General features: G+C 34.8%; 1 protein-coding gene across 1 annotated transcript in view; it reads left to right on the top strand.

Moving 5' to 3' along the window:
* MTA3 (metastasis associated 1 family member 3) overlaps positions 1 to 20629 on the top strand; it is a 144547-nt gene that overhangs the window by 71404 nt on the left and 52514 nt on the right. The window contains exons 9-14 of the mRNA XM_039329735.1: positions 1997 to 2185; positions 4790 to 4864; positions 7882 to 7940; positions 10978 to 11102; positions 11439 to 11590; positions 13747 to 13969. Of these exons, the coding sequence (XP_039185669.1) occupies positions 1997 to 2185; positions 4790 to 4864; positions 7882 to 7940; positions 10978 to 11102; positions 11439 to 11590; positions 13747 to 13969 (823 nt within the window). The remainder of the gene's footprint in view (positions 1 to 1996; positions 2186 to 4789; positions 4865 to 7881; positions 7941 to 10977; positions 11103 to 11438; positions 11591 to 13746; positions 13970 to 20629) is intronic.

The following is a 20629-nucleotide window of genomic DNA, read 5'->3' as shown; positions in this document are numbered from 1 at the left end:
CAACAGGAATGCTGATTTACCACTACTTATTGGATACTTGGGAGCCGAGGATTTGGCAGAGCAAGGAAGCAACAGCTAATTGCTGGCCATCAACATACCAATCAACCAATAGGAAAGCACCACGTACATATCATGCATAGAATAGCATAAAGCGCATATTCCAGTAAAGAGAAGTTCCCTCAAGATAGACTCCAGCATAAGCTCAAAAACTTGGAAGAGTACATCTCTGGTCCCGCTGACTGATCCAGATTGAATCTTGTGTTGGAGATGTTCTCCACCTTGAGTTATTTGTAAAAAAAAATAAAGGTGGGATCTAAATAAATATTTAAAAAATACATAGTATGTATCCAGACAATCTAGTTAACTCATGAAGTGAGTGTGATTCCTTTTTATCATTATATCCTTACATTGACGACATAAGAATTGTGCTTATTTTGTCCTACTTCACGTTATTGCCTTGTTGTAGACAATGCCAGGATTATATTTTCTTGTAGCTAATCAAGCTAGAATCAGAAGCAAGAGAATTTATTTTATTATTATCCCAGCTTCTTCAGGTATTATGAATTATTAGCTTGTGCTTAGATATTACACAACCTTAATTAGTTTTCCCTCTATATAATGATGAGTGGAAGAAAATGGAAGTAAGAACTGAATTTAATACACTGATATTTATCATTTCTCCTTAGACCAAAACAAATCCATGCATCAAAAGGCGGGAGTAATGAAGATGAGGAAATAAAACACAATTATTTCCAAATTATTTGCTTCTGTGGGGTGCCTTACTTGGCTTACTATGAACTGAATTATAGGAATGAGAAACTTGTATATTGGGAAAAGTATGGCAGCAAAAGTCTGGTCCTTTTTTTTTTGGGGGGTGAAGTGGAGGAGTCTGATAGGTGGCACCATGTCAGGGCAAAATAAAGCTTGTGTAAAGAAATTGAGAGCTAAGGTAATTACATCCAAAACAATGTTAGCCTTACTATCCCAATTAGATGAAATAACTTATTGGCCAACTATTAATGTCAGTGATGGAGAGGTCTTCACTCAGCTGTCATCAGCATTTCCCAAGGAAATGATGCTCCATAGAAATGGAACTGTAACATATGTTGTTGCCAGGAACTCCAGCAACATACGGGTAGTCCTTGAGTTATAGTAGTTCATTTAGTGGCTGTTCAAAGTTACAACAGCACTAAAAAGTGATTTATGACCATCGCAGCATTCCCTTGGTCACGTGATCAAAATTCAGATGCTTGGCAGCTGACTCATATTTTATGACGGTTGCAGTGTCACAGAGTCATGTGATCAGCTTTTACAACCTTCAATGGGGAAGCCAGATTCACTTAACAAATGTGTTACTAACTTAACAACTGCAGTGATTCACTTAACAACTGTGGCAAGAAAGGTCGTAAAATGGGGCACAACTCACTTAACAAATGTTTCACTTGGCAACATAAATTTGGGGCTCAATTGTGGTCGTAGGTCAAATCTGAACTCTCCATAATTATTTGATTTGATTTGCTGTACTAAAATAAATTTCCACTTCAGTTCACGACTCTGATAGGTTGATTTGCTAAATCATAATACTTAAATCATAATGCCATGTTGAAGATTTAAACATGGCAGACTCCTTGAACTGGACTTGACTATAAATCACAGCCCTTTAATTTTACATGGCATAGTTTGATAAAAACCACATAAATAGTTGAGGGTAAGAACATAAGTGTTGAGGGTAAGAATTCCCTCTTATACCCATGGTAGTTTAATTCTATTAATTCCATTATTTTTATTTCCTGCCTTTCCAGTGTTTCAGCAGGGTTCCCTATCTATGCTTCTTGACCTTGAATCAGTGATGTCTCACTTCCTGAGAATTACTGGTTCATTGCTTAACTCTTATACGTGACAGGTCAAAATGATTCATTGTAATATTTAATCCAAAAATGCATGTAGTATATTGCTATTTAATACCTATATCTAATCCTTTTCTTTTCATTCCTAGTTTCATGCAATGGATACATTACATAAACACAACTATGACCTGAGCAGTGCCATTAGTGTCTTGGTTCCCCTTGGAGGTCCTGTTCTTTGTAGAGATGAAATGGAAGAATGGTCAGCATCAGAAGCTAGTTTGTTTGAAGAAGCCCTGGAGAAATATGGTAAAGACTTCAATGACATACGGCAAGACTTTGTAAGTAGACTTATCTAAATTATCGTTAAATTGCCCTTAAGTCTTTTATGACATTTTTTTCTATTACACCGTTAATTAAACTAAATATCTGTTATTATGAGCCTATTTTTCTAAGTAAGGGCATAGTCTACTACAGAAACTGATATGACGGAGATAATTAGGCCTCTGAAATCTTCAATAATCCTTGCTATTAGGGCTGGGGATCTTGGAAAGCAGTGAGGGGGCAAAATGGATTAATCTCCAGTTGAAAATATGCAGTGCTACTTTTTGTATACATCTATAAAATGTTATACTTTTCAGAGGTATATGGATTACTGTATTCTCATATGCAGGATTGAGGGACCTGGGGTATTGCTTTTGGCATTTATAATTTAATGATATCAGTCAGACCAGAGGTTTTTCGCCTCTTCAATAATACCACACTTTGGAAATAAAAAAAAGGGAAGCAATATTCAAAGAAGTTTCTAATAGTTTATTTTTTTATAAAAACTATTTAAATAGCTTTAGATATAAATACATTGAATTGTGCCCATTCATTTTATTTATCAGGGTTTGTTACATGCTGCAGTCCCAAGAGTAGTTTACAGTAATGAAACATAAAAAGTAAAAACATCTACAATAAAATATTAAAATTACATAATTAGAATATCATAAAATCCAATGCCAAAAAGTGCAGTCATCTTTCCTAGGCATCATACATTACAGTAGGATCCCCAAAACAATTCTGATATTGCTGGTTCCTGGAAGGTTAAAATGTGAGAGCCAATTCTGGTTGAAGTAGAAGGCTGTTTCCAAGTATAGGAGCTATGCTTAAGGATGAGCAGGTAGAGATCATGACGCAGGTGGCCAGGTTCTGTGCTGTAGCATTGGGGATTCGCCAGAAACAATCATTTTAGATCTTTTTAATAATCTTTTAAAATTGATTTTATTACGTGTTTTATCCAATTTTAGACTAAACATATTTTTAGTGTCAGGTCAGTATGATTCAGTTTCTGAAGATAGCTTGTTTTTAATATACTGTCTGTATAACTAGGCAGACCTTGGTCGCCCATTGATTGCACCATTGATTGTGATGTATTGCTATGTCCTCTTGTGATGGCTCTGTTTAGTTTTGTTTTATTTGGATGTTTGATTTATGTGTGGCCTTTGGCTGTAATAAATTGAATTGATTGATTTAAAACTATGTAAAAATCCTTAAGTATAGTAGCTACCGCAGAAATCCAGTCCACGTGACCCTCCCCAGGATGGAAATTGGGCACCAGCAGCAGTTTCTCTCAGGGCAAATGAGTTAAGCAGGTCCCTTCCAGTTGGAGAAATGAAGATATTTCCGTGCCTAGCCTATAAAGCTTTATAAACTCTAACCAGCATTTTGAATTGCCCTTGGACATTAATTGGAAGCTAGTACAGCACAGATGTAATATAAATTCATGAATGAAGGCGAATACACATGTCCCAGGATAATGTTGCAGAATTCAGTGTGGGCTCCGGAATGAGTCCGAAAGCTCAGAAGACTAAATCTCTGATCCCAGTGACTGACCCAGATTGGATCCTGTAATATAAACTCACTTGATGTTTCCAATATTTTTGGAGATGAGGAATGTTGATTTGGCAGGACTAAGCCAATTTCCTAGGAATTGAAGTTGGTTGAGCCAACTCAAGTTCATAGTTTTTGAGCTTGGAAAAAGAATGAGATTTAACAAAGCTCCCTAAACTTGAAATTCCGAGTTTTGTCATTGGGGGGGGGAGGAGAAAAACTCACCTGTTTTATCTTTTATAATAGAAACATTTAAATAAGTGATATTTAAAAATCATAAATCTTCATAGGAGAGTCTAGTCATCTCACTCTGATATATGTAGTACAATATAAGAATCATTTCCACTTTGTCTAGTACAGGAACGGATTGCTCCTGAAGAAGTCCTGAATTGAAGAACTTTTTTTCCACCCTGGGAAAAAAAGTTTTTTCAGCCCTTTAACAGTGTTTCTTACACAGTTTTAAATGCTAAGAACTGTGGATAAGTGTACTATATTTTCTAGTTCTTAGGAGAAAAGAAATTAGATTTTGGACAAGGGTTTACCAAGCAAGCTCTTAATGTACTGTATGTATGTTCACTTACCACCTGAAACTATTAGAGGATCTTATTTCTTCTCCCCCCCCCCCTCCCGATTGTGCTCATTGTCATTAATTCACAGATCGTACATAGCTTAAATGACCACCAGGAGGCATTATGCGACAGTTTTTGTCTCATTTGGAACTTGTCAAACATAGATAGCCAGAACCTATGGGGTTCTCTGGGTTCACATCCTGTATTGGGAATTATATATATGGATCTTTGCATTTTAGATAACAGCATGTTAGTTTTAGGAGTTGCATGAAAATATATGCAGTGGAGTTGCATCAAAATATATATGGAATCTGTTAGAATAGTATATACAGTCCACCTTCCCTATTCAGACGAGAGCGGTACAGATGTTACATAATATTATGCCCTCATATCCAGGTTTTTCATGACTTCCATCTCTACAAAAAATTGTTTGTCTCCGATAATCCAACTATTTCATCATTTTCTTTTTAAAAGTGTAATTTTGTATTAAATGTTTTTCAGCTTCCTTGGAAATCTCTGACTAGCATCATTGAATATTATTATATGTGGAAAACCACAGATAGATATATTCAGCAGGTAATTTTTTTGCATTTATAACATTTATAATGTACAGTATGATATAAAACAATATCCAACATTTTTAAGAGGAGACTTTCAGACATTATAAAATTCCTACATAAAAGGTGCAACTAAATGGAAATGTACATGTAACGTAAAGCCTCCATCCTCACTCTTCTCCAGATGTTGCTGTTTTTGTAGTTGTATAACACATTTCTGTCCTTTCATTAAGCTCTATATGCCTGGATGTGCTCAATGCATGGGGGCTGGGAAGTTAGTTGGTGTGTGAGACGTTGCTATTGAGTTTTTATTGTTTTTTGGCTACTATTTTAGATTTTTACAGTTTCATTGCTATTATGTTTTGTATTGTTTGTAGTGTGTTGTTAGTCACCAGGGGTCGGCATCTGTGAGGTTGCAATGTAATTTGAGCATGCAGATAAATCTGGAGGACATTGGGTTGAGGAAGGCCATGTTCGGTTACCATGCATAATAATTTCTAAGTACTAATTCCTATAATTTCATTTCCCCCCCCAAGAGGTTTAATTAGACCTGAAGACATTCAAGATTTAGAGTAACTGAAACGTTGCCCTGAATCCAGAATAACTGTTATGCAAAAATGGATTTTTATGGGAGGGCAAAACATCAGGAATTTTACCAATTCTTTTATTGTCATCATGCCGGGATATCTTTCAGGCTATTCTGGGGGTTTTCCTAATTAGAATTCTCTTCCCTGGATCTCTGAATTCAGGCCTTTTTCATTTAAATATTTCAGTTACACTTCCTGAAATTTGATCTCTTGCCATTAATGGCAGCTATGCAAAGTTTACATCACCCTAGCCAAAGTTGTCTAATAAATGAAGATAAGAAATCATAGTTTGGATCTAACTTATTTGAATGGTTTATGATTAATTTTATACAGTGCTTTTTTTGAAAAAAAAAAAGTGCCAAAATTCACACATGTCATACAATCCGCCTTGCCTACTCTACAAGGTTCCATTCAGAAAAGGTGCTAGAACTCCGTTCTGGGCGTTCTATGACAAAAAAAGCCCTGCTTTTATAAATTATATGTGTTTTACGGTTTCAGGATCCAGGCATAGTTGAGAAAGATAATTTCTTGTCTTTTATTTTCTTCCTCTTGCAAACAGAATAAAAAGGGGTATGCATGTGCCCAAAGTCCTTCTACAGCTTGATTTCAATCACCTGAATCCTGGGAGACTGTGAAACTAAGGCATTGGTTGTTGTTGCCTTTCTCCATAAAACTTTACAATGTCATTGCTGCTCACTCTTTAGCAATTCCTTATAGAATGAGCTGTTTCAAAATCGTAATTGAAAATCACATTATACTTATGTCTTGTACTTTGGCTGTTTGTGATCTAATAGATGCATTTTTTTCAACTTATTGTTTAATTCTTCTAATCTGTTTCAATTAATCTATTAAAGAAGCAGTTAAGGAACAGATTGCTCCATATTGTCGCTACGTACATAGTGGAGGCATTGTGAAAAAGCTTATCAGAAGTTGGTGTATAACTAAATTTTGCACCATATGGATATAGTCACACCTTCCAATTAGCTTTCCTTAACTTCAATTAAAACAGAGCATTATAAATTCTTCTCATTTAAACTGATTTCTTCCCAATAAGTCCATGTGTGATATCATTAATTAGATCCTATAAAATATATTTTCTGGGGGTGTCTTAGCAAGAAGTGAGTCAATGTTAATGTGATCAGTTTTAAAGGTATGTCTGCCCCTAAATGTTCATTCAGATGGGAAATCTAACAGTGATTATGATATGTTATTTTTAATGTATTTTTATATACTGAGTCTATCCAAAATCTGAAATTAATACAGACATTGTTATTTAATAAAAGTTGTAATGATTGTATGTAATGTATTGTAATAATGATTGCATTTACTTAGAGCATTTCAGTAATTATTTAGCAATAGTCCAACTTCACTGTATTTCTGTTATTGTAAATACTCACCGTAAAGAGTTCTATAATGTTCCTTCCTTGGATAACTCCCAGGGTTTTTGTTGATATGCTTTTAAGCATAAGCAACAGATCTGGTCTTGAAATTACTGACTTTTCAAATGTGTAGAATCTTATAGGAACTGTCCTTGGCCAACCTCAATTCTCCTTATGTTTCCTAGCTATAAACATACAGAAACAAACCCACATTTCATTGAATGCAAGTTCAACTTAAATTTGTGCAAGAAATTTTTAGCTCAAGCTATATTGTCAATTTAGAGAAACTCCATCTTTAAATATAGATGTTATTAATATTTTTAAATAAATTTTATTAAAAGTTTAAAAAACATAAAATCTAACACAAGCTAATAGAGAATAGAGAAAACTAAAAGAAAAAAGAGAAAAAAAATCAAAAGTGCAGAAAGAAAAGATAAAAAGAAGTAGAAAGAAGCTTCTAATTTCCTTTGCAGCAAATATAAGCATGATTACAAAGTTATCTTTTACTCTATGGTTACAAAAAAACCCCTCACTTTTTTCCATTATCCAATCTTTTTTTCTAATCATCAAATTTGCAAGTCATAAGTGCACTTTTTTGTGTTTCATGCAAAAAGTCTATAAACGTTTTCCTTTCTTGAATCAAGGAAGTGTATTTAGATATCTATGCAAGAAATGTTATTAACTTGGCATACTGCTTTCTTCTTATGGGATGGCTACAGTGACTGAATGATTCTTAAAACAGCTTTGTTAAAAGTTTTCATTAAGGTTGCTATTTTTAAGTTTAAATTAAATTAAATTAAACTAAATTATCGAGACCCAATGAGAAATATTCAACTATGAGTACTCAGGTGAATAACAAACCTGGTACAATTTGATTGTATCTAGAATTGAAGTGTCACTACAGCATAATCTTTTCCTTGAGTTCCTATGCAGCCAAATCTCCATGGAAAGAGGCCTCGGAAGCCTTTGATATAAGTCTTAAAGACTAAGCAGTTTATTGTAATTGTTTGCACAACATTATAATGTTAACATTGTGTTAGACACTAAATTATATTCATATTTTCTATTAGAAACGTCTAAAAGCTGCTGAAGCAGAGAGCAAATTGAAACAAGTTTACATACCAACTTAGTAAGTATAAAAAACACTAATATCTTTATTTGAAAATTAATTTCAGTGTGTAGACAATAAATCTTAGTTTTTTATTGAAGAAACAAAGAATAACCATTCATAAAACTTTATTTTAATATTTAACAAACTTTGATAAAATCCAGTAAGACTCAGACTCAATTGACATTCATAAAATAATTTTTGACTACATTTTATGTTAAAGTATTGCTGTAAACTCATGGCCTTTTCAGCTACAGTTGAGTTTTAGTTTTAGTTATAATTGTAACTCCAAAGTAACTGACTTTAATTGGATGCATTACTAAGCAATATAGAATTTAATAAAGAATTATAACTTTTTTATATATAAGAATTTGTATTAAGATTGAATTTTTATCGATACACACATAAGCAGTAGTCAAGTTTCAGGCTGGATTACAGCATGGTGGTGGCATTGATCGTGCTTCTGGGTAGCCTCAGGCAGACCCAGAATAGGGAAGTGCATTCATCGTACCCCTCTTGCAGATCATGGTATCCTTCTGGTGCTAACTTAGGAGGTTGAGAGTGGGGACATAGGTTCTCTTCCATCCTCTGAAACCAGTTCCAGTCAGTGTTGGTAGGGAGTGAAGAGTATAGTCCCAGTCTTCTGCTTTGCAAGGCTCCCCAGGACTTTATTTTCCCCTGTTCCTATTTAATGTCTGTGCAAAGCTGTTTGTTGAGACCATTCATTAGTATGGAATTAATATCATCTCTACGCTTATTATGTCATTTATATACCTCTACTCTGGACTGTCCAAGGCTGTTGAGGCTCTTTTCCAGTATCTGGAGGGTTTGAGGGTCTGGCTAGGGAAAAAAACAGACTTTGGCTCAACCCTAACAAGATCGAATGACTGTGGATTTAAGACCCCACCCTCAATCTAGAGATTTTCTACTATTATCATAGATTGAGTTAACTCTCCCAAATAGAGTCAATATTTAACTTGAAGATCTGATGCCACTTGGGGTCCAAAAAGCCTTTACACAAATCCTTCTTGTGTACCAGTTGTGCACATTCCTAGATCAGTAGGTATTGCTCACATTCACTCATCCCTTAGTCACTTCCTGGCTGAACTATTGCAATATAGTCCAAAATGTAGTGGTGCACACTATCATAGTATATCATGATACATACATGTGACGTCATTACTACAGGAACTCCGCTGGGTCACAGTAGGCTTTTAAATGTAGTTCGGGATGCTGGATGCTATCTTTAAAACCCTGCATGGTTATTTCTGGGACTTTCTGTTTCTTGTAGTCCTCCCACTACTAGTAAGGCAGGCATGCTTCTTTCTGTGAAGCTGCATCACTTCTTAGTGGGAGTTACTTGAAGGTTTAGATTATAGTTAATTTTATTTTACAAAAGTCAAAAATCATTCTACCAAATATTGACACAAACCCATATACATATAGTGTTTGCTCAGATGTAATTAAGTATCTAATCAAAGGAGAATCAAACAAGCTATATGTCTTTGTTAGGATGCTATTCATGGACTATTTGCAGCTGTAGTCAAGATAATCTTAGATTTTTTTTATTTTTTTCTTTATTCACAACCAGCCCAATTTAGCATCTGATTTTGAGACATTATGAAAATCAATATTTTCCAACCAGATCCTAGAAAATTACTAAGTTTGCTACAAGGAACTATTCTAGGATTATAAATATAACATTCTTTCTCCCCATTTTTATGTTTGTAAGAAAAATGTAAATGTAAAAATTGCAAAGCTTTTTTGTTAACATATTTGCTTTAAAACTTAGTTTATTCTATTGAAGTAAGAACTTGGCCATTTTAAAGAATTGAATTCATGAAAGTGTTGATGGCATTTAAATTGTTTTATTATGCTGAACATACTTTCTTAATGATAACTGCTGCTCAAGAGGAGTTAATTTTTTCAGTGTTTTCATTCATATCTCAAATCTAGAATAGAATTGTGACTAAATTAAATCAATTAATTTGCTTAAGTACTGCAAGATTGGGAGAATCTGTGGGTGACCCAGAAGTAATTTTTGTATTTTGTTCTTTAAAGAAAAAAAATATATGTAAATAGGGTTCCAAAGATTGATAGATCTGATATAAATACATCTTTGTAGGCAGTATAAATTAAAGTGAAAAGTATTTTAATACAGTTTCATATTTTATATTAAATTGAAGTCACTCTTTCATCAAACTCTTTGAGTAAATTTTAAGGCTATTTGACCGTGATTAGTTCATTTGTAAAATGTTTTTTACATCCATGGGAAAGTTTATATTCTGTTACATCTCATGTTTGTAATAGATTTGGAATACAGAACAGATTGCATTCTGCCTGTGACCCTCATTAGTAATTGATACATTCTTACTTAGCCCAGGCCCCCTCCCATCCTCAGTTGTACTTGGACAGCAGCCACAGATCCAGTGGCCTGATCCAATGGCCATATTAACAAGGAATATTGTGAGCTGAAGCACACCTGTAGCCATGAGATTAGAGAAGAGCGCAGTTCAGAATAACTGCTAGATACCACTCTGAGACATGGTTGGCTGGGGTATTCTGAGAGGAGAAATCCACAGTTACCAAGGTTGGAAACCCCTGCTTTATAGCATCAAATTCAGCATTTTTTATAGCAGTCACAAAACTTTCTTCCATAGTAAATGGAACTCTGTTGTAATCAATGTGATAGAAAAAATACAGGTTTTTGAGAAAATTTGAGCATTTCAAACATGTTTTGGCATTTTCATAGAAAATATATAGTAGCATTTATCTGTACTCTTGACAATTATATAAGCAATAGATATATGTGGATTAGTGATTTGATTCAATCTGATGCGGAAGATCAAGTTGATTTAACACTTTGATTCAAATGTATTTGATTCAGGTCATATTGTCCATCTGAACCAAAGTCAGTTTGGCTTACAGCTCAGTTGAGTTGCCATCAAACCTTGGAATCAAACTATCACATAGCTCTTGTAGTTAGTTAAGAATTTTTTAAAAAAATGTTTCTGCCACATAGCTCACGCTATTAATCCATGTGTAAATCATTTTAAAGCAACAAACCGAATCCCAGTCAGATATCCAGCAATAATGGAAAACCAAGTGCCATGAATGGGGCAGTTGGAGCACCACACCAGACTCAGAACTCACTAATAGGCCGTGCTTGTGAAAGTTGCTACAGTAAGTAAAAGTGTGTATGTGTGTATTTGTGTGTATGCGTGTCCTCAGAGTTTTATATGGAACCCTTTCTTCTGGAAGGAGTTTCCTCATAAAAGGGTGAATGTGAAGTGAATGGAGAAATACAGTCACAAAAAGTTCTATGTATACATCATTCATCAAGAGTTTTAAGTATATATCGGTATACGTATTGTACATCCTGTGTAAAGAGAGAGTGCACTTAGTGTATACTATTTTTGAAGAAGTATATTGTCATCTTGTGCCTCTATATTTATGTGCAAGTATATTAGTAAATGTTTATCCTACATAGATTGACTAGATTTTATTTTCTTCTTTTAGTCACACAGTCACATCAATGGTATTCCTGGGGTCCACCCAACATGCAGTGTAGATTATGTGCACCATGTTGGATTTATTGGAAAAAGTATGGTGGTCTTAAAATGCCAACTCTAACAAATGAAGATAGATTTTCACCCAATCAGACCACAGAGGTAATGTTTCTTTGCTGATGGTTGTTAGCATCTTTGCTATTTCTTCTTAACTCATGTGCACATTTTCCTTTTTAAAGATAGTGTATTTAAACAATTGTATGACTTAACTCAGCTAACTTTTACAAGTTTTGTGTATGCTACTAAATTGCAGTATTGCCCAATTTAGTACTTTTCAAATATGTTGCGTTTATATCTACATCTTAGTAATGTATTTATTTAGGGACATATATTTATGGAAAGATTATACAGATGTAATCTCTCTCTCTCTCTCTCTCTCTCTCTCTCTCATATCTCTCATTCACTTTCACACATACACACACCTCTGTTTAAGAGCTGATTGATATTTGTGAGCTTTTCATTTTACAATAAATTTGCATGCAATCAAGATGACATGGAGCTGATATGAAAATATATACATATAGATAACAATAATAGAGTTGGAAGGGACCTTTGAGGTCTTCTAGTCCAGCCCCCTGCTCAGACAAATGGTTGTCCAGTCTCTTCTTAAAGGCTTCCAGATATAGTATATAGATATAAATATATATTATCTGTATATGTGTACACACACACACACACACACACACACACACAAACACACACACGTAGTCTGCCTAACTTCCATTCATTCAGTGACTGAAGTTACGATGGTATTGAAGAAAATAGACTTACAACTGCTCCTTAAAGTTTCAGCTGTCACAACACTCCTATGATCAGGGGTGGGCAACCTTGGCTCTTTTATGACTCGTGGACTTCAACTCCCAGAATTCCTGAGCCAGCCACGAGTCATAAAAGAGCCAAGGTTGCCTATCCCTGCCTATGATCATGTGAACAAAATCCAGGCCTACCTGCATTTATGACCACTGCGCTTGCTGTCACTATCCTCCCAATTGTAGAATCAAAATGGAAGCAGTCCTGTACCTTCTTCCAAGAATGGCTTAGACCTGGGTGGGCCCTCATCTAATTACTATTCGTTCAACAGGAGCAACAGGGACTGCTGGAACTGCCATCATGAAGTGGGTTGATCAGGTGGTGTTTTGCTCAATGATTGGTCCTTTAAACAAAGGCTAATGTTTATATATTATTTATTTAGCACAAATCAAAAGTATGTGAATAGGCTAGACAGCACTTGGGTTGGTAATGGTACTTGTGAAAAAAATATTAGAATTAGTAATTGATCACAAAACGGAATGAATCAGCAATGTGATATGTCTGCGGAAATAAGAAATGCAATTTTGGAACGCAACATACTTTCCAATTTGTGATAAACACTAGTTTTACTTTATTCTGTTTTGTTTCATCCCTCTCAAATATTGTATCCATTCTGGGCGTTACATTTTAAAAACAGTTTCAGACTAAATTGGAACAGAATCTGAGAAGGACAGTGAGGGTGATTTGGAAACAAGATATCAAGTATTATGCAGAGAAATTAAAAGAAACCTGAATATGTTTAGCTGTAAGAATAAAAAATTGAGGGAAGCTGTAACAGCACTCTTTGAGCACTTGAAAGTTGATCATAGAGAAGACAGCAAAGATGTCTTTTTCATAATTTCAGAGTGCAGGCCACTGGAGAATTGATTCAGAACTGAGCAACATTAGCAAGAACGTTTTCACAGTAAAAGCTGTTTGATAGAGAAATGCGTTACTTCTGGGGCTATTTCTTCAACGATAGGCTTCAGTTCACTGACTGAGTTCATTTGAAGCTAGACAGCCATGTATTGGGGAAGTTTTTCTGGGAAGTAGGTTATGAGAGTGCAGAGGCTAAGAACATTGGAACCTCCTGTTGGATATTGCAAACTCTCCACCCAGCCTGAGCCTGTCTCTTGTAAAGCTCCTTTCTGTGGAATGAACTTTTATGTTTGTTTTTGATCATTTCAGAGGTCCATCATAGATGGGGATCGATGCATAGAGGAAATTCCAGACAGAAATGTGTTAAATTTGATGTCATTTTTATTGTTGTTGCTGTATTATTGCTATTTATTAAATGTATATGTCACCAGTCTTCCAGCAACTCTGGGCAGTTATAGATTAAAACATTAAAAACAAGAAAAGAAATACAATGATAGACCAAAAAAATGAGGGGTAAAATGTATAATTGCCCATCTCAAACCACTGACTCTGGGTGGCAGTGTTGTTATTATTGTTATTATTTTTTTCAGGATTCATGTGTCCGAACACATATGTCACGACAAGCAACTCAGGGCATACCAGTCCGGAACACTGGAAGTCCAAAATCTGCAGTGAAGACACGTCAATCTTTCTTTCTTCATACCACATACTTGACTAAACTTGCCCGTCAGGTTTGCAGAAATACCTTACAACTGAAGCGAGCTGCAAGAAGACCTTTTGCCCTCATTAACTGTGCTGCCATTAGGGCAGAATGTAAGATGTTTCTAAATTCTTAGTTTAATATGTCATTATTCCAGCCACTTTCTGTTGTCTTTTTTTGTCCATTATTATTATTATTATTATTTTGGCAATAAACATATTTCTGTCTGTATTCCCTTTGTGTTAATTTTATTTTCATTTGTCTTGTCACCAAAGAAATTTTTCTAAAACTAATGTAAGATTATAGAAAAAATAAATTTATTAGTTATTGAATAATAAAATAGGTTTCTAAAGCAAATAATGGGCAGACTATTCTAGATTTGTGTGCCTGCTTCAGATCCTTTTGCCATGTATTTGCTTTAATTTCTCAATATTTAATTTATCTGGTGGAAAACAGGTTCACAAACTATTTCTTGGTATAGTATGGAGATGCCTTTTAATTGATTTTAGATCCAAACATATGGCTCATTGAAATTATAAAAAAAATCCCATTAGTTTAAGAATGAATATTCATGGAAAATATTCAGAGTAATGGCACTGCACTTTATCACTTTACCTTCTCTACTGGAAAAGCATGAAAGCAGGTCCAGAAGACTTTTTGAAAGACATACACGAGGACAAATTTCAGGATAATTTTATGAGTTGTCCTAATGGCACAAAAACAGTTCATCACAAGAAATGAACTGTTTTTGAGGCAGCTGTAGGTTCTTGACATATGTTAATAACTTTGTGTAATGACAATAGCAAAAACATAGGACCCCTGTCACCTAAGATGTCCCAAAGGTGAATCCTTTCCTTTTTGTACATTTTGTGTTTCTCCATTCACCTCCTCATCATTGGTCAGCTAATTGTTGTCATATGATTCTCACATTTCTGAGTGAGGGAGAAGGGAGTCAAAATTATCGTTTTACTAGAAATAACTGAATAGGTAGAGTTGCTGGTTTACATAGTTTTTTTAACATTTTATTTTATTCATAAATTTTATGTGGCCACTCATCTCACAAACAGGTGACTGTGTGGTGTGCAACAGAGCTAAAAACAATGTATACCAAACGGGGGGGGGGGAACGATATTCCAAAAGTAGGCACTCCAGCAAAAAAGGCTCACTGCCTAGGACCCGCCAACTGTAGCTCCTTAGCCAACGGGAGCCAGAGCATTACCCTTTCTGCTAGATCTGGTAAGATGGGTAGATGAGGGAACCACAAAGGTCAAAGGGAGTATCTTGAATTGGATCAAAAAACAGATTGGTAACCAGTACAGCTTATGGAGCAAAGTTATAATGTGTGTTCTAGAAGAACAGGTATCTGTGCTGAATTTTGCATTAGCTGAAGCTTCTGGAAAGTCTTCAAGGGCAGTCCTATGTACAGTGCATTACAACTGCCAGGGAAGTGACTAGAATTATAAAAGAATGTGAATGTTTTTTATATGTTAAAAGTTGCCTCTGTTTTGCAAATAGAGAGTTGAAGCAAAGGGGATAAAGTAGTAGTTTTTAAATTGTTGAACACTTTTTCTGAACTGTTCGGGGAAAAAAATTAAGACTATTTTATTTTTAAGCCTTTCCCCCATGCATTTATTTCTCTTCACAAAACATAGGTCTCACACTTTTTTTTATTTATTTAAACTTTTCATTGATAGCTTTTCTTTTAAAGTGGGTAACACTTTTTATGCAATGAAATCCTTTTCTATTGTGAAAAAGGAAGAATTAATTCTAGGCATACAATATATAACATACCATGTGGTACATTAGTGAATGTGAGACTGAGGAGGGAGAGATACCTTGATCCAAAGTCTGTTCCTATTTCTCTGAGCAGGACATACAAGCTTTTCTGACACTTCTACTACCCTTCTTTTGTTCTTCAAAACCAGGTTAACTTATATCCAGTGGGATGTGATCAGCAATGCCGAAATGGACTAGTAATAAACTGCTACACAACATAAGGAGCAGTTTGTAAACATTAACTTATATAATTCATTTAAGTTGTATCATTAATATTCTTAGCAAGAGATGAGTTAGGACTATTGGATCCATTTATAGAGATTTGGACCTTGTACAATGAATGAACATACATTCAGACAACAACTTAAAATTGTTAAGCTTTGAAATATTTTATAAACCATGATAGATTGAGATAAATAGATTGTAAATAATATGTGATATTATTTAATCTGTTACAATGTATTTCGTTGTTCATGTTATATTCCTTTTTTCTTATTGTGGATACTTGCACACAAAATCAGTGTCACTGTTGTTGACAATTATGCCATGTGATCAAATAACATCAAATTAATAAGATGTACTGAGTATGAGCAAATTCTGAGAGCCTAAAAGTGTGTAAGTTTAATTTGCATGTCATTGCATGTTTTCCTTTCCATTGCATGGTTCCATGATTTTATTGGGCTTTCTTCAGAATAGTGCAGTTATCTTTTTTTACTATTATATCTGCAAAAGGAAAAGAAAGGTATACTGTTAAGCCAGTCATAATGTCTGGAGCTCAAGGGAAATAGTGAGTAAACATTCACAAGTTTGTTCCTCCAAAAGTATTCTGTCTTGAAATGCCATCTTTGAAAACTGCTGTTTACATACTAGATGTTTCTCTATAGTACTATCAAACAATCCTGAAAGTTTTGCTGTTGACAAAAGGTTTTAAGTAGTTAATCTTGATCCAGCATCTGGCAGACCATAATATAAGAATTAGTGGCATACAGTATATTTGACTTCAATTACAAATTACACCAATTAGTTTTAGAATGGTGAGAACTAGATATTCTTTTTAGATATCTTTTTTAATGAAAATCTCTAAAATGATTGAAACAGCCTGGCCCCTTTGAGTAACCTTTCATTAGGTATTCAAGCTACATGCTGGATGTATATTGGAAGATGAACATGGTTTTAAAATAGGAGGAACAAACAATAACCTGCATTATGCTGGCAATGCTACCACGGTAGATAGAAATCATATGATCTGCAAACTAGTAATAAAAATCAAGAAGCACAGTGAAAAAAGGGACAAAGATTAAATATAAACATCAAGCTAATAACAATAAATGTGAGAGCTAGTTTGATGTGATGGTTAAGGAATCACACTAAAAACGGCAAGACTGTGAGTTCTAGATACACTTTAGGCACAAAGCTAGCTGGGTGACTTTAGGTCAATCCCTTTTTCTCAGCCCTCAGAAGCAGGCAATGGCAAACTACTTTTGAAATCTTGCCAAGAAAATTGCAGGTACTTCTCTAGACGGTTGCCAGGACTCAAGACTGGCTTGAAGGCACCAACACATAATGACAGTAAATACAGCAAGGAGTCTTAGAACTGACAAGATACTGAAGTAGATAGTTTGTGTTAGGATCAACTATAAAGGAGTCAGATGTCAAGAAATATTTTGCAGACTAATAATTGGTAGGGTAACAGGTCTTGGAAAATACAGTCAAATGCTGCGATGTGTCTACCTTCAAAGAAAATCAGGCATTGAAACTATCTCAATGGTTGCTTAGCATCGTCACTGATTTAATGACACATAATCAAGACTACAGAACTGAAAAGAATTTGATACCTCAGGAATTTGCACAAATGGCAGTGCCATGGGAATTTCTAGTACTAGGAAAGTAACATTGAGCTATGATCTGTGATTCTCACTGAATCAAGCATGGTGCAGAAATCTCCCTGTGTAATATGTGGTGTTGAAAGTGCCATTCTTTGCTATCCATATCCCTTTACTTAAATCTTTTTCCCATTCGTTCTTTTAATGTGTGTTATCTCCCTGAGCCTGTAAAATGTCAAAATGAATTAGTTGAAAGTAAAGATGATGAACAGTAATAACATAGAGAGCACCTTCAGATGAATAGAAAGCAAGTACAAATGAAGGAGGTCAAACTAGTGGAACAAGTTAGCAATGCAAATAATTTAGTTTCCCAATTTTCAGCAAAAAATGGATCTATAATGAAGTTTTTTACAATTGAGAGTAATAAGATTGTTGCATACTGATGTGTTTTTAAAAGCTTTTTTTAGAGCGTTCTCATAAGTGTATGTTTGAAGATAAGCAAAAGATTAAAAATGCCTGCAGTAAATCCTGGACCCATCAGAAAAAAACTGGTGCCCATTTTCCAGCTTTGGCATAAATGCAATTATATTCTAACTTTGCAAGTAAAAATATATCCAAATATCTCCCAAACATTAAACATAGGAATTACTGTTTACATCTTAGGCTGTTTGTGCATATATTTGACAAACTTTTATAAAGCAATTCATAACATTATTCTACAGATTTAACTTTAACACTTTTTGCAGCAATGACATCATAGTAAAACATGACTATACACTGTGCATAGTCACCTGTATCCCAAAATGGTTGATACCAATGAATAATAATAATAATAATAATAATAATAATAATAATAATAATAATAATAGTAAAGATGGAAGGGACCTTGGAGGTCATCTAGTCCAATCCCCTGCTCAGGCAGGAAACCCTACACCATTTCGGACAAATGGCTGTCCAGTCTCTTCTTAAAAACCTCCAGTGTTGGAGCATTTATTGCTTCTGGAGGCAGGTTGTCCCACTGATTAATTGTTCTCACTGTCAGGAAGTTTCTCCGTAGTTCTTTCCTTGATTAGTTTCCACCCATTGCTTCTTGTCCTGCCTTCAGGTGCTTTGGAAAATAGCTTGATTCCCTCTTCTTTATGGCAGCCCCTGAGATATTGGAATACTGCTATCATGTCCCCCCTTGTCCTTCTCTTCGTTAAACTAGACATACCCAATTCTAGCAATCGTTCCTTATATGTTTTAGCCTGGGGAATGACTGGGGAATGTCCAGAAGGGCATTATTGCTTTTAAAATATTATAAATGTAAATATTGTAAATTTCCTCCAGCGAAACTGGTGACAAAAAATATGCTCGGATCCAGTGTTTTAAAAATATATGAGGGGAATGGGAAAAATTCTTTGCGGCTATTCTTGTATTTTACTGCAGGGCTTTTAGCTGTAATCACCAATGTCCCTCAAATGCATACTTGCACGAGCACACACAACACACACACACACACACAAACAAACAAATGAACAGATGAATAAACAATACTTAAGAAAATAACAAAGAGGAAATTTGAATTAGACCATACCTAGAGCAAATTAACTATTGTTCCACTAGAAAAAGTTAATTTGATATTCAGTGATGACAGTTTAGAACTTTCAACATTAGTTATTAGACTTTTCTATTTCCAGGAACTTGATATTCCTGCTGGGCCATTTCTGGCTCAACAATAACTCAAAATGATTTGCCACTCCCACATTCAAATGTTTTATTAACTTAATGGGCAAAAAATTTATATGCCATATGATCATTTCACATAAATGCATTTAAAAATACTAACAGTATCTAATTTTCCTAGATTTGTCATGTTGCCATCTATGAAACAAATGAACATGGGTGTGAAGATTAGATTTTTGTGAAGTGTTTGTAAGCTTGAATTGCTTTCGAACTATCCACACTTTCAAAATAATGTTTGCATGAAATTTGGAAAAAGCACGCTAGAGGCAGGAGGAGGCATGAGTATAAATACTAAAATTAGGCCAATAACTCTTGTATAAATGTATCTTATATAAATAACACGTTTGGAGACAGATGAATGCAGGTATTCTATATGCAATAATGGATTTTTCAATAAGTCCCTACAATGTTTCTTTTTGGGTAAAAGTAAGGTGAGGATATGGGAGAGTTTGGGATGTTGCTTTGTGAAAGTAGAAAAGTGCAAGACCTTCTGTGTCTCCACTTGGAAATCTTGACTGAGTGACTAAGTCACTCATTAAGTCATTTTTGACTCCTAGCAACTATACAGATTTTCTCTATGATAATCTGTCCCTAACCTGTTCTTTTAGAGCTCCCAGTGGCACGTGTACTCATCACCACTGCAACTGAGTCCATCCACCTTCCTCCCAGTCATTCTCTTTTTCTCTTTCCTTTTCCACCTTTTCCATCATTAGAGCCTTTTCCTGAAACTTGGAAATCTGCTAACATCAACAATAAACAAATGGGACTGAATAAAATTTTCAAGTAAATTAGATGTACCAGAGTGACACTAGTCAAATTTCAAAGAAGCAGAAACAGGTTTTCTACATTTTGATCGTTCTTGTTTTTCTTTTAAAGAAAGGTGCATATATTTTCCTAGACAGAATTAGTTGAGGTGCCCTGACTATGAGGAAAAAGCCAGTCAAATTTAATAAAGAGTGGTGGATATACTTTAGAGGAAAATCTTTATTGTATAAGGATTCTTGGGTAAGAAATTGCAGTACAGCTAGGGGCCAGGGGTTTTTAAGATAATCAACAATGATTTGGAATTCAAAGGTAATGATTTAACTTCTTCAGCCCCAATTTGGAATTGAATGGGCTTGGCATCCAGTGCTTCAATATTGAGTGGAAACAGAAATAGAAAATTGGAAATTCAACAGGAAAGCTACAGCAAAGGAAGAATTTGATACCTGTTTGAAACTGCATGCATGAAAAAACAATTTTGAGTCTTACTAGTTTGATGGGAAATGGCGAGGAAGAATCTCAAACTGAATTTATCCTCAGTGAAAAAGAAGATGTACAAATGCTGAACACCATTTTAAGGCATTGGATTGAAAGAGAAAAATGGGGGAAAGTATCCCAAATGTAAATGACTTTAGATGCATGCAGAAAGAACTTTAGGATTGTAAACAAAGCCACTGAAGACAAATT

Source organism: Crotalus tigris, unplaced genomic scaffold, assembly GCF_016545835.1.
Source record: "Crotalus tigris isolate CLP2741 ecotype Arizona unplaced genomic scaffold, ASM1654583v1 scf7180000024411.593283, whole genome shotgun sequence".
In the NCBI taxonomy this organism is placed as follows: domain Eukaryota; kingdom Metazoa; phylum Chordata; class Lepidosauria; order Squamata; family Viperidae; genus Crotalus; species Crotalus tigris.
The sequence above is the reverse complement of the archived record's forward strand: the minus strand, read 5'-3'. Positions and strand labels throughout refer to the sequence as shown.